At 44.5% G+C, this 13729-nt stretch overlaps 1 protein-coding gene across 1 annotated transcript in view; it reads right to left on the reverse strand.

Moving 5' to 3' along the window:
• The window catches only part of SLC22A3 (solute carrier family 22 (organic cation transporter), member 3), a 165113-nt gene that overhangs the window by 99088 nt on the left and 52296 nt on the right, over positions 1-13729 (reverse strand). Inside the window, exon 4 of the mRNA XM_011975970.1 lies at positions 13647-13724. Within this exon, the coding sequence (XP_011831360.1) occupies positions 13647-13724 (78 nt within the window). The remainder of the gene's footprint in view (positions 1-13646; positions 13725-13729) is intronic.

Here is a 13729-nt window from a genome sequence, read left to right on the forward strand (position 1 = left end):
AAAAAAAAAAAAAAAAAAAAGAAGGAAGAAAAGCAAAAGCCGCCAGAGCAGAGTCCCGCAGAGGGTTTTAGACACATCTGCTACCTTCTCTTCCTAACCAGGAAGCTGATGTGCTCCTTGAAGACAGAAGCAATCCCTGAAATTCTGAACCTGAGAACACATAAAAGCATCCTACAAACTGTGGATTATCCAAAAGAAAATCTGGGGAATGCAACTACTAAATTTGGTAATTGAATTACCGGATTAATACTAGGTTTTTCAGATGGAAACTGAGACGCATCTTCCATGTGACGTGTTCTGGGGTCGCAGCATCCCTGGGTGACCCCTGAAATCTGTGCATTGTTCATCCCCGTTTTGCAGCCAGGTGACACCCACAGGTAAACAGCTCCTGGGAAGGCTTGAGTCAACTGTCCTAAGGGGATCAAAGTATCTGCAGTGTTAGCACACTTAGGATGTATTTAGCCTGCGAGGCACAAGTGTATGCCACAGGTCACTTGAAATGATGTTTCATTGTACTCTCAAGTTACCAGACAGAAGCTGACCTAGTATTAGAAAGGGAAAACTCCCTAGACACACGCATTTCTTCATGTGCTTAGTGGTCTTTTCGAGAAGTTTCCTCTCATGAAAACTATCTCTATCCTTTGTTGATTCCTCTGCAAGACTTGCTATCTTTTATTTGTTGATTTACAGAACTTCTTTTTCTGTTCTAGAGATGTCAGTTAATTACTTGTTGGTTCAGACATTGCAATTTCTTTTCCAACTCTCCTATCCTGCAGCTCCAGATTCTGGACAAGTTATCTAATCTCTCTGTATCTTCCTCCTCTAAAAAATATCTACGAAAATGGCACATGCCTCATCAAGTGGGTAGGATTGAGTTGAACATATGTCAAGTGTCTATAGCAGTGTTGAGCACACAGTGAATATTATTGAAGCCTTTGATATGCATTGTATAACTTCCATAATGACCCTGATTAGAGTAATATGGCTGTACTCAGTATCATTGTCATCATCCAATTAATTCTGCTAATGGTATCTGTCATGAGACAGAAATCTGACATAATCTAGATAATCCATTTTTGGCTTATACTTTTCTTTAAAAGTCTTTCCCTGACCTTGTCATGTTTCTCTGTATGTTCCTTCATTAATATTACCATTTACTTTGACATTTAAGTCTTCAGCCCACTTCGAGTCCACTTTTGTACGTGGGGATAGGTGGATTGATTATTCTCCATTTCTGATGAGTCATTACTTTTCTCAACACCAGTTAGCCAACAATCCATCCTCTCGTCATGGAGTTATGGGGCCATCCTTACTGTATATGATGTCCCCCTGGGTGAAGTCAGTTTCTGAGTGCTCTGATCTGTCCATTGGTCCACTTGTTTGTTCTTGTTCCAATACCATGCTGTACTGATTAGTTTGGCTTAGAATTTCACTTTAATTTCTGGTAGAGGAAGCCCTCCTCTTACTCCCTACCCCTTCTTTTAGAATGATTTACCTGCTTCTGGGCCTTCATTCTTCTGTATAAATGTTAGAATAACTCCCTTTGCCTCTTCTTTCCTTTAACTGACGACAAATAGGAACATGGATCCCAGCTCCATGATCACCCTGTATTTTGTCACCAAGTCAATAATAGGTTAAGGTAAAAAGACTACATTTTGGGGGAGGGGGAGTTAATAAATACAAATCTTATATCAGCATTAACTTAAATGCTTTTGCAAAGGGAAATAGAGCATGGACCTTCCTGAGACTGGTTTAGGAAAGGTGGCCTTGAAATGGACTTTTTTGGATGATGTTTTCTGGGTCAGGAGAGTGCTCCAATTTGACTAATGCTGGACTTTGAAGCTTTTCTAGTAGTTGTTATTTGTTTATGTTCTTAAGGGAAAGAGGTTTAATAAAAAGAGACTGAGAGAATGAAAAGGGAGATCAATATAGAGTAATTCAAATAATTTGTAGCTTGTATGTATCTTTTTTTTAAGACGGAGTCTTGCTCTTGTTGCTCAGGCTGGAGTGCAATGGTGTGGTTTCAGCTTACTGCAACCTCCACCTCCTCGGTTCAAGCGATTCTCCTGCCTCAGCCTCCTGAGTAGCTGGGATTACAGGAGCCTGCCACCACGGCTGACTAATTTTTGTATTTTTAGTAGAGACAGGGTTTCACCATGTTGTCCAGGCTGGTCTCAAACTCCTGACCTCAGGTGATCCACCCATTTCGGCCTCCCAAAGTGCTGGGATTATGGGCATGAGCCACTGCGCCCAGCTGCTTGTATGTATCTTTTATACTTTGACAGGTTGTATGGTTTAAAGAAAGAAAAATCATTTAAGTGAACTGTCTATGAAAATTTAGTAAGGAAAAATAATTGTATAGTATGCTATCAAATAAGAATTGAAAACTATTATAAAAAGAATACTATGATTATAAATACTTGAAAAGTATAGGAAATAATATTTTTACTATTCATCTAATAGTTGTAATAAGATAATGAGTTAAAGGTCATGCTGTACCAATGTGAAATCCAAAAAAGGAGTCATAATTGATCTTTCTTAGACTCTGTTTACAAATGTTATTACAGTTCTTTACCGAAAATCTTCACATATAAAGAAAATCACTGTTCAAACATAGACTACCTGTTGAAATGTACAGTATATAGAATATAGGTCAACAGCTTCCATTGTGACTGCTTCTTGAACAAGGTTGGATTTCAACCCTGTCACCAATTTTCTGTTGCTGTTGCTTTTATCTCCTGCTTTTGTGATGTATCAAATCCATAAAGCTAGATTTAATTACAGCTTTCTATTGCTTCATAACATAACCTGTTTGATGTAGACCATTAATGAAACTGCAGGGTCTCCTTTTGGCCAAAAAAATCCAGATGCTAAGATATCTTTTTTTGATATATCTCTTTTTGCTGAACACCATAAGCTCTCTTTCCCTAATTTTAAATTTAGTATGATTGATTATTAAATGTACTATGTTTTCTGATAATTAAGGAAGAAAACAAGTTTCTAAGCAGGAAATGAGTATTGATAACTGTAAGCATAAATGGAGTATATTATAACATGGCGTTTTGTTCCCATTGGATATTAAACTACTTTCGTGAATTAAGTTTTAGTGTCTATTCAATATTATGAGAATTGGAATGCTCAATATATAAAGCACTTTAGTCCAAATTTACCTCAACCCTAACCTGAAGCTCAGCATTCATAATTACTGCCCCATCATAACTGCTGTGTCTTCATTTCATAGATTTGGATTTGGCTTGGGGGAGTATTTTCTTTGAGGTCAGATTCTCGTAGCAACACAAGCAAACTGTGATCTGATGTTTTCATTGCCTATAGCACCATTGCAACTGCCCACCAACAACCTAAGGCAAATTTGTCTTATTGACCCAACTAGAACATAGGCATGAGCCAGATGGGTGCCTTTCTAACCACCATAAGGCACCTTTGGGGCACCTTTTGTTGTCCATATTTATTGAAGGATTTCCAGGCTCATGAGAAAACATGGGATGGAGTTCAAGTCCCGCAGTCCCACAGTTGAGTCTTCAGCCCCTACTGAGCTCTGATCTAGTCCTGTCCTGGGATTTCCTGGTTTTAGGAAAGTCCAGGGCTCTGTCCCAGCGTTCCTCTGCTCAGACTGCAATTGGAAAGAAGTGTGGGTTTCTGAGCAAGTCTACGTCCAGCAACCCCAGACCAGACCAGGCAAGGGGAGGACTTGGGCACTACAGTGAGTGACAAAGAGCAAGAAGGAGGGGACTGGCACGTGCCCAGAACCTTCCACATGCTCAGCAGTTCCTGCATGTTTCTCATTAGTCCCCAGAGCCACCTGGATGGGGGGATTGTTCACTCTATATCACCACTGAATCCATGGGGGCTTGAGAAATCTTGCCAAATCAGGTAGCTCTGACTTCTACCCTGGGCCTTTCCCTAGTTTTCATTACTAAGCTCCAGTTTATACCAGCTCCTGAGAGTGGACCCTGGCCACGTCCTTAGTGTTGGAATCTTGGTGCCCTGCCTAAAGCCTACTTCCCTCAGCCCTAGGGGCTTGCCATCTGCCCAAATTTCCAAGCCCAAGCTGCCTCTCTGAGTCAACTTCCTCAGTATCTGTTGTCAGCATCTATGATCATCACCAGCTACTTACGTATCTCAGACGACAGGACAAGCACTTTGAATGCCTTATTGACATACGTATCCCCACTAAAACCAGGGAAATCTCAGGACTGGGCTAGTCCAGAGCTCAGAAACCCTCAAATTCAGCCATTTGCTTATATCCACAAAACTAGGAAGTCTACATTCTTAGCCACCTATTTGCCTTAGCAATACACTACACTAAACCAGTTTGGATCTAAAATTTGATCATTTTTTCACAAAACTTTGCAACAATAAATTGTTATTATCTAATGATCTCTGGAGTTGATACATAGAAAGACAATTTTATTTGGTTTTACAATGTATTCTACTTGGTCGGATTTAAAATAAAAATTATTGTGTATGCTCTATTAGATACAGACTGGATAGGGAATTGTAGCAATCTTACAAGGATGCCAGGGGCTGACAAAAGATGTGATAAATGTGTCACACAATTTCCCACTAACTGCCACACAGGAAGATCAAGAACCTCTGCGGGAAAGGTTCCTGGAACACCTTCTTCCACCCGAATAACTTGGACATTTATTTATTTGATTTTTTTAAAGTTGATGCCAAATTAATCTGAATTAGCTTCAATCTAATTTTCTCCTCTACCTTGAATAGTTAATGTTTTTAACTATCCAGGCAACTTCTCTGTGGGTATTTGCATTAAAATACTCATTTGTGAACAATTAAAGGCATTGGTTTCTCAACGGATATTTGCAGTGATTGCTTTTTAAAACATCATCAATATTACATGTGCAGGTTGTTTTCACCACAACCACTTAATCCCCACAAATGTGCTACCAACAGTTCTTAGTACAGGAGCTCCTGGCACCTTGTCCCTTCGGTTTCTGTCTCAGAAGCATCAGCTTACGACGTCCCTCTTCACTAGCCTGGAAACACGCATGTTGTCTTTCATTCTGTGCTGTCGGTTGCCCAAAGCTTCCCGTTGGCAGAAGTGCCATGAAATCAGAGCCATCCTGTGCGTATGCTGGGCAGACGCAGCAACTGGGAAAGGCCTCTGAGACACTTTGGCATGTTGGGGCCAGTGGTCTCTGTTAACGTGGAAAGACTTGCTTATCACTTGGTTATTTCCATTGCTGGTGCCCTATAGCGATCCTATGAGAGAGGTCACCTGCCCTCCCAGAACTGAGTTTGAAAGCAGAGTAGGTGCTTTTGTTTCTCAGGTCCAGGCTTGTGCCTATCCTTGTTCTGTCCAGTGGTTTCCACCATGCTCACAGCCAAGGACAAGTCCCCTCCTTGGACTCTACAGGGCACTAGGATCCAGAGTAGATGTTAAGGAAGGGGGGATGGATGCCTGCCCCAGAATTGTGTAAATCACATTTATTTATTCACCTTCTTCTAAGCCCCTACACTTCACCCCTCACTAATTTTCTCTATTATCACACAAGTACTAGCCACAGAGTCATTTGTTTAATTACCAACACAAAGAGAAGTAAGAGCATGGTAACCCTTAAAAAGTTGTTACTGACCTCACCCAGATAAAACAGTATTAGCCATCATTTGACAAGCTCAACAGTCATTTATCACTTTAAAAAGCTACACTAAAGACCATTAAAACTTTGCTTTTTCCTCACAGAATATAAATAAACTTCCTTTCTTGGTTATGGTCTAAGAGGGGGGAAAAACTGGGGCAGAATGTTGGAAAGGTTTTATTCTGTTTTGGAAGGTAGGTGGTGTTTGCTCCCCACTCCATAGCCATGAAGTGGGCAGCGCTGCGCCCTGGGAGCTGCTCAGCCCAGGCCCCTCAGTGCTCCTCGCTGCACTGGGCCTTGCACCTGTGCCCAGCTGCCCTGGAGCAGGCTCGGCTGATGACACAGACTACTCTGCGGTGCCAGGACAGCTGGGAAAAGTCTCTTCGGCACAATGGACGTCAGCACATTAAAATTATGGCCCCAAAGAGCCAGCAGTTCTATTCCTTCCTGTTCCTTTCATGTTCCAGGTCACATCCCCTACATTAAGATTCTGCGGACACAGACTCCATGAGCAGATAGGACTCGAGTGAAGTGGAGGCCTGTTTTCCCCTGCTCCAGAGGTCTGTGGGGGGCCATGGCTGCGATGACTGTTCACCCTGTGACTGATCACACCTCGTGGATGCAAGGCTGAGGATGACGCAAGGAATTGGCGTTAGAGGTCAGCAGGAAGCAACACCATTGGTAGAGGGCCTGGGTTAATCTCTGAAAGCCAGTTCCAGGGTTGGCCTAGCCATGATCATAAAAAGCATTACATGTGCCAAGGAATCCCTTTCTCATTCATTCATTAATTTAATCACAAATATTTGCCAAACACTGCATTAGGCTCAGAGGACAGAGTGCCGGCCCTCCAGTGCCCCAGAGTCTGATGAGGCCATGTGCACAAGATGAGTACAGCAAAGGCAGCTAGACAGAGAAAGGAAGCCCAGCCCAGCCCTGGGTGGAGGTAGCAGTGGGGCAGGTGTTTCTGGAATACGTGTGTGTAAAGGTACAAAATGGAACAGCCTCATGAGGAAAGACAGGGTTTTTTTGTTTGTTTGTTGTTTTGTTTTGTTTTGTTTTTTGAGACACAGTCTCACTCTGTCACCCAGGCTGGAGTGTAGTGGCGCCATCTTGGCTCATTGCAAGCTCTGCCTCCCGGGTTCACGCCATTCTCCTGCCTCAGCCTCCCCAGTAGCTGGTACTGCAGCCACCTGCCACCACGCCCCACTAATTGTTTTCGTATTTTTTTAGTAGAGACAGGGTTTCACGGTGTTAGCCAGGATGGTCTCGATCTCCTGACCTCGTGATCTGCCTGCCTCTGCCTCCCAAAGTGCTGGGATTACAGGTGTGAGCCACCACACCCGACCGAGGAAAGACAGGTATTTTGAGGAAAGGAAAGGAAATAGTGCACACAAGAGCCCAAGGGGAGGACAGCTGTGGCACCTGTCCCAGGGTGATCTCCTGGAGAGTGGGAGCCCCGGGTGCCCAGAGAGGGAAAAGCCTCTATAGGCGGAGACACGGGTTGGAGGCACGGAGACCTTGTGTACCAGACCCAGGGGAGGATGCTCTTAGAGGCACCAGCCTGCATGCCATTTTATCAGGTGCCTGCAGCCTTGTGACTTGTGCCCTACCAGAAAGCACACTAAAATGCTGTATGAGTCAGAACAGCCTAACAGTAAGGCTGCAACAAGCAATCTCCCACGTTTCAGTTGTGTAACGCAATGAAGCTTATTTCTTATTTGCAATCCCATATTCCTGTGCAGATGAATTGGTGGGGAGGGGAGGTATGGGGCTCCCGCCCTCCTTGCATGCTTCCAGGAACCCATATCCTTCCATGTGAGAACTCCAGCATCCTCTAGGGACTGCAGGAGAAAGGTCGCTCTGGCTCCAGGCCTAGCAGTTCCACATTCACTTCCCCAACATTGTTGACCAAGCCTCAGACATGTGGCCTCTCTAACTTCAAGGGAAGCTGGGAAATATGACCTATCTGTGGGGTCCAGTGAGAAAGTATTGGTATTCTCAGCCTCTAGAGCAAATTAGTGTCCGAGATATTTTATTTTATTTTTCAGAGACAGGGTCTTCCTCTGTCACCCAGGCTGGAGTACAGTGGCACAGGTCAACTTCCTGGGTTCAACCTCCTGAGTAGATAGGACTACAGGCATGCATCACCACACTCGGCTAATTTTTTTTTTAATTTTTAAAATATCTTTGTATAGATGGAGTCTCACTATGTGACCTAGGCTGGCCTCAGACTCCTGGGATTACAGGCATGAACCACCACACCTGGCCAAGGGTTTGACTATTTATATTTAAGGCAAATTTATCAGTGATTTATTATGCTAGACCAGGGATCAGCAAACTTACAGCTCCAGGGTCAAATCTGGCCCACAGCCTGTTCCTTCCCTCCCTCCTGACTCCCACCTGGCTTAAGGGTCTTTATGTGTTCACAGGAACCAACCGTACTGAGCACAACCTATGACCAGGCACAATGGCAGGCACTTTGCATGCATATTTCAAGCCCATTGCTAAGGCTGGCATTCTTGCGCCCGTTCTAGTGCTGAGGAAACTGAGGCTTAGGCAGATGCTCAGTTGACTTGCCCTTCAAGTTAATAAATAGAGGAGCTGGGATTTAGGACAAGATTTATCTGAGACCAAAGGACATGTGTATTTTTTCCACTCTACTAAGATGCCAATGCCAAAAATAACCCGTGGGTCCAAAAGTACAGATGTCTCTGCAACATCTGTTGGAGTCCCCTACCTCTGCCCAAAGCTCCTTTCTGAGGTTTACCAAGATTCCCAGAAAATGTGGTTCAGCTGTGGGCTTCCCCGCTCCCCAATGAATCCCAGGATTTTATTATCAGTTGCCCATCCCTGGAGAACTCAAAGCTTTCTGAAAATAAACAGCAGCACTTCACCTGATAAGATTTGGGACACCTATCTGAGGATAAAGGGATAATGTTCCCCTCCGAGAGTCTCCAGGGTGTGCTTGGTGGAACTGCCTTTTCTCTCCCAGTCATTATATTCTCGTCATGCTCCTCATTAAAGAAACACCCAGCTCGTCTCTCTGTGTGGTCCATGGACCATCTGAAAGGGCCCTAGATGTTTGTGAAAAAGGAAAATTCCTGAACTCCAACCCTCAGGTTTTGATTCCAAACCCTGTATGTGCGACCCAAGAATGCGCACCCAACCACTGCCCCTGAAGGCACAAAATAAATGGGTGCAGAGGAAATAATGAAGATGAGAGGGTGTGAGAATGGAACATCTTTTCCTCATATTTTCCTCTTGGACTCCTCCTTGTACTCTGAGGCTGAGGTTAAGGTCAATGTACTTTCTGCCCCAGTTCACTCCTCTGTCCCATCAGAGGGTGGTACCCTTTACCGCACCCACAGCCACTGTCATCACATTATCTCTGCAATTTTCCCTGCCAAGCTCCACACTGTTTGGAGAAAGACTCATGTATCTTTCTATCCCCAGCCTAGCCCAGTGCCTACAATATAACAAATGCTAAATAAACTTCAGCTGAACTGCTGTTGATAATTTAAAATATCAGCTGCCAGAGAGGAGCGGGAGATACGCTTGCATACTCTCATAATAAAGATCTTTATTTTAAATATTTTCCTTGTTCTGAGGTCCAGAAAGCATTGCTGCATGAATCTGTTTGGCCATTCTGCCGCCTAGACCAAGAATCAGACACCTAGTGGGGTGGCTGTTCACTCGTTCACTCGAGTCCTGCTTTCATTCCATTTGAAAATAAACTATTAGGCCAAGTGCAGTGGCTCATGCCTGTAATCCCAGCACTTTGGGAGGCCGAGGCGGGCAGATCGCCTGAGGTCGGGAGTTCTAGACCAGCCTGGCCAATATGGTGAAATCCTGTCTCTACTAAAAATACAAAAATTAGCCAGGCGTGGTGGCGGACACCTGTAATCCCAGCTACTCGGGAGGCTGAGGCAGGAGAATTGCTTGAACCCGGGAGGCAAGGTTGCAGTGAGTCGAGATTGCGCCACTGCACTCCAGCCTGGGTGACACAGCGAGACTTTGTCAAAAAATAAAAATAAAAATAAATAAAAAACAAAATTTAAAAAGCCTATTACACTATTAAAACACTTTTGTTGTCATCAGCAGAAAGGACTAGGTACTTTGAGGGACAAGGGTCAACATAAAATACAATTTTTGTTGAATTGTTGATGTTTCAGAAAGTATGGGAAAGACATACTCTTCTAATAAAAACAAACAATGGATTCAGTTTTTACAGATTCAGCCAGGTCATCTGGAAGGGAAACAGTGATTCCAAGTCAAAATGATCTGAAAAGGAAAAATGAATGTGATTCAGTCTATTTTTAAAGGTGTTCTGAAGCCCTGCTCTGAGTGATAGCCTAGGGAGAAGCTCTTTTTTTTCATCCATGGCATATTAGCAAGCATTGAAAAATCCTAACATCAATCTTGAAGATACTCCCTGGGCAGTGAATTGAAATATTTGGGACAGGGGGTCAGACTCACTTCTCTGCATTACATCGTATTTTATTCTGCCCAATATCTGACAACGAGATAAGACCGAGATTCAGACATTAGAAAAGTCTCCATTGAGGAAGTTCAATGTAGGTGATAAATCCACTGCCTTGCCTTGAGCGGAAGACACAAATAGGGAGTCGGCCATAAAGAGCTGTGCACTTGGCATTGATTTCTGACTTAGTGTCTTAGAACTATCTCAAGTTGTAAGATGCGAAGAGGGTGTATGAGATTTAAATGACCATTTTGCAACTTGCACCTCAGGAGGCTAGAGAACCATTCCCACCAAATGAAAGCACAGCCTTCCCTTCCGCCAGTCTGGCTGATTGTGGATCCTGACACCATAAAATGAAACAAAATAGCCCATTGGAGGACCCTGATAGTAAGAAAATAAATACAAAATTTCAACAAGGTTTCTGCAGGTTATAAACAGTGAGAGATCTGAGTACCATGTTTCATTGACTTGTTTGAAGGATTTTGACCACTTTATGGAGGAAAGTGGACTGACTTACACTCAAGGCCCCCGGATTTGAATCCATTTTGGCTACATAAATGGCGTGGGACCCTGGAAGGTCCTCAGGTTTCTCTTCTATAAAGCCAGGACAATGATTCCTCTCCCACCATGGTGCATGGATGAAGTATTATAGCTCTATGGAGGCATTCTGGAGTCTGGTCATCCCGCCCACTTGGTAAACTCTCCCAATTCACCCCTTTGCATGATTTATATATTAGCCTTCAAGTTTATAAAAATACACTGGATACATAATGTTAGCGGAAGATGTAACTACAGTTCCTTTCATCAGACAGAATTTGAAAGAAAAAAATTAGTCGAACCAAAGACAGCAAATTAGCTACACAGAATTCAGAGAATGGCTGACTTGTTTTGGATAGTTGAACTTTATGAACAGGTGGGGGTTTTCCTCTTAAGAATCCAAACATGAAAAACAAACTGAAAGAAGCACAAAACTATTTGGGATTTAAAAAAGAGGCCAGGCGCGGTGCCTCACACCTGTAATCCCAGCACTTTGGGAGGCTGAGGCGGGCAGATCATGAGGTCAGGAGATTGATACCATCCTGGCCAACATGGTGAAAACCCATCTCTACTAAAAATACAAAAAATTAACCGGGCATGGTGGCGGCTGCCTGTAGTCCCAGCTACTCAGGAGGCTGAGGCAGGAGAATGGAGTGAACGTAGGAGGCATAGCTTTGCAGTGAGCCACTGCACTCTAGCCTGGGAGACAGAGTGAGACTCTGTCTCAAAACAAAACAAAACAAAAAACAGAATCTCTCCAATATATTTCAAAAACTTGTTTGAGGTTTTAAGGGGCATATTCCTAATATCATTTTACTTTCTTAAAGATTTTAAAATCATTGTTCTGGGCCCACCAAACAGTAACCAGGTGGTGACCCTGATGATATTTGGGGCATGGTAAAGGGCTGAATCCAATGGCTAATTTTACAGATGAAAAAAGCTCAGAGAGGGCGAGTAACTCACCCAAGCCATACAGCCAGCTGGAGACTGAGCCAGCCCCTGACCCTCCATCACTGCACACCGCATTTTAGGAGCCACTGATCTTCATAAAATTACCTTATTGTAACCCCAGAATGCTAGTAACCCTGCAACCCCAGAATGCTTCCAAAGTATCTGTGGGAGCATTAAATTACAGATTTTTATGTCTGTCTGCTTTGATGTCCATGGATCATGCTCACTCATGCAAACCTCACTTGAGCACTTTTTGAGGCTCATTTTATTCTTCACCTTTAAATGTCTTCAAAAATCGGCTGTCTGCCCTCCATGTGGGTCTTCTGGTTCACTTGGGAAGTAAGCACTAGGCAGCACTGCTGAGTGGAGTGGAAGGAGCCACCTAACAGACGTGACTCGCAGAGATAACGCTCTCTCTCACCCAAGTCCATGCCCTGTCCTTTCGACTGTGAAATCCCTAACAAGACCATCACCGATTATAAAGTAGTCCCCAGCCTTACCATGGATTAAGTAGAAATTAAAGATCCCAAACACACATGTATTGCCTGGTTGTCCTGCTAGAGGGTTTTATCCTGAGATAACTCAGCATAGAGCCACTCAGTGTGCTAACACACCTGTGTATAGCATTATAGAAACACCCCGAACACACATACACATTGCCTGGCCGTCCTGCCAGGCAGTTTTATCCCTGGAGCACTTAGCATAGAGCCATCCACTGTGCTAACACACCAGTACATGACATTAGAGAAAGATCCCAAACACATATATACATCGCTTGGCTGTCCCGCCAGGGGTTTTATCCCTGGAGCACTTAGCATAGAGCCATCCACTATGCTAACACACCAGCACATGGTGTTATAAAACATGCACAATTGCAAGCACCGGCACTCCCAACTGCAGTGAGATAAGCTCACCAGACCAACAGCAACAGCGGCAGAAAGGGCACTCCTACCTCCTAATCCAGTGTTTTCCCCACTCTTCAAGTAGGCCATTTTTAAAAGTTTATCACAAAAAAGGACAAACCTTTTTTTTCCCCTAATGTACCTGATCACATTCAATCATTTTTTTTAAATTAACTTAAGCTGTGATTGTAGACAAAGCTCAATACAACGGCTCATCCCTGCAACCCATGCTCAATTGAGGCCGTTTCTGAGTTCTGATTATTTACAAAGTAACTCTGCTCTATATATGGACCTCGCAGAGAGGCAATCTTCCATTTCAGCAAGGATGTAGAAACAGATTACTGAGGCCAAGGGTGAAGGAAGCTCCCCTAACTTCCAAATGCACTGACTGCCCAAAATGTGGGGATCGCCCCCGCCCACCCCTCCCCACTCCCGCAGCAACTTCCGCCTGTAAATGGGTTGGGGATTTGCGTTGGAAGGCTGTGGCCCTCCCGCTGTGTTCCTGCAATGTACCACCAGAAAAAAACTAAAATGTATGCAGTACTTCAGTTTTCCCAACGTCTCTCAGATGTTGCTCTTTGCCCGAAAGCAATTTTACCAAAACTATTCCCCGGGAAAACCTCGACCTTTGTCCCCTTGCATTTTGGGTAACCATCTGGGCAACTGGAAAAAGCTGCCGCTGCCTTCAAACGTTGGTTCCCCCTTTCCTTTGCCCCTGGAGACCACAAGCGAATTCGGATCTGCCAAGGTCGCTCGCCCCAGAGACTGACGTTCCCAATCGCGCGCCAAACCGTAATTTCCAATGACGGAGCCCGCACATCTCAAAGATGACGCGGTGCTGGATCTTTGCCTTCTTGAGCAGGCGTGCGCCAGGCGTCTAGAACTCGGCTTCGATGAAAGTTTTTGTTCACACTCGAAACCAAACTACCTGTGCACTAACTCACGGGCTCAGGCAAGTAACAAAAGGCTTTTTTCCCAGCATTTACGACGCGGCACTTCCAAGGGTGCGCTGAATCCTGCCTGTCCCCAGAGGCAGCCGACCGGTCCCGTCTCCACCGACCTCCCCTGGCGGCCAGCGTCTCACACGAGGCGTGTCCGCCTGCGAGCCAGCATCGTCCTCTCCCGCCGGCTTCCAAAGGGCCAGGGCACCCTTACCTCGCTGATGATGGTGGAGTGGGCCTGGGCATAGCGCCAGCCGCCGCTGCACGGCACAAGGGGCGCCGAACGGTTGGGGAAGG

Source organism: Mandrillus leucophaeus, unplaced genomic scaffold (assembly GCF_000951045.1).
Source record: "Mandrillus leucophaeus isolate KB7577 unplaced genomic scaffold, Mleu.le_1.0 Scaffold160, whole genome shotgun sequence".
NCBI classification, from domain to species: domain Eukaryota; kingdom Metazoa; phylum Chordata; class Mammalia; order Primates; family Cercopithecidae; genus Mandrillus; species Mandrillus leucophaeus.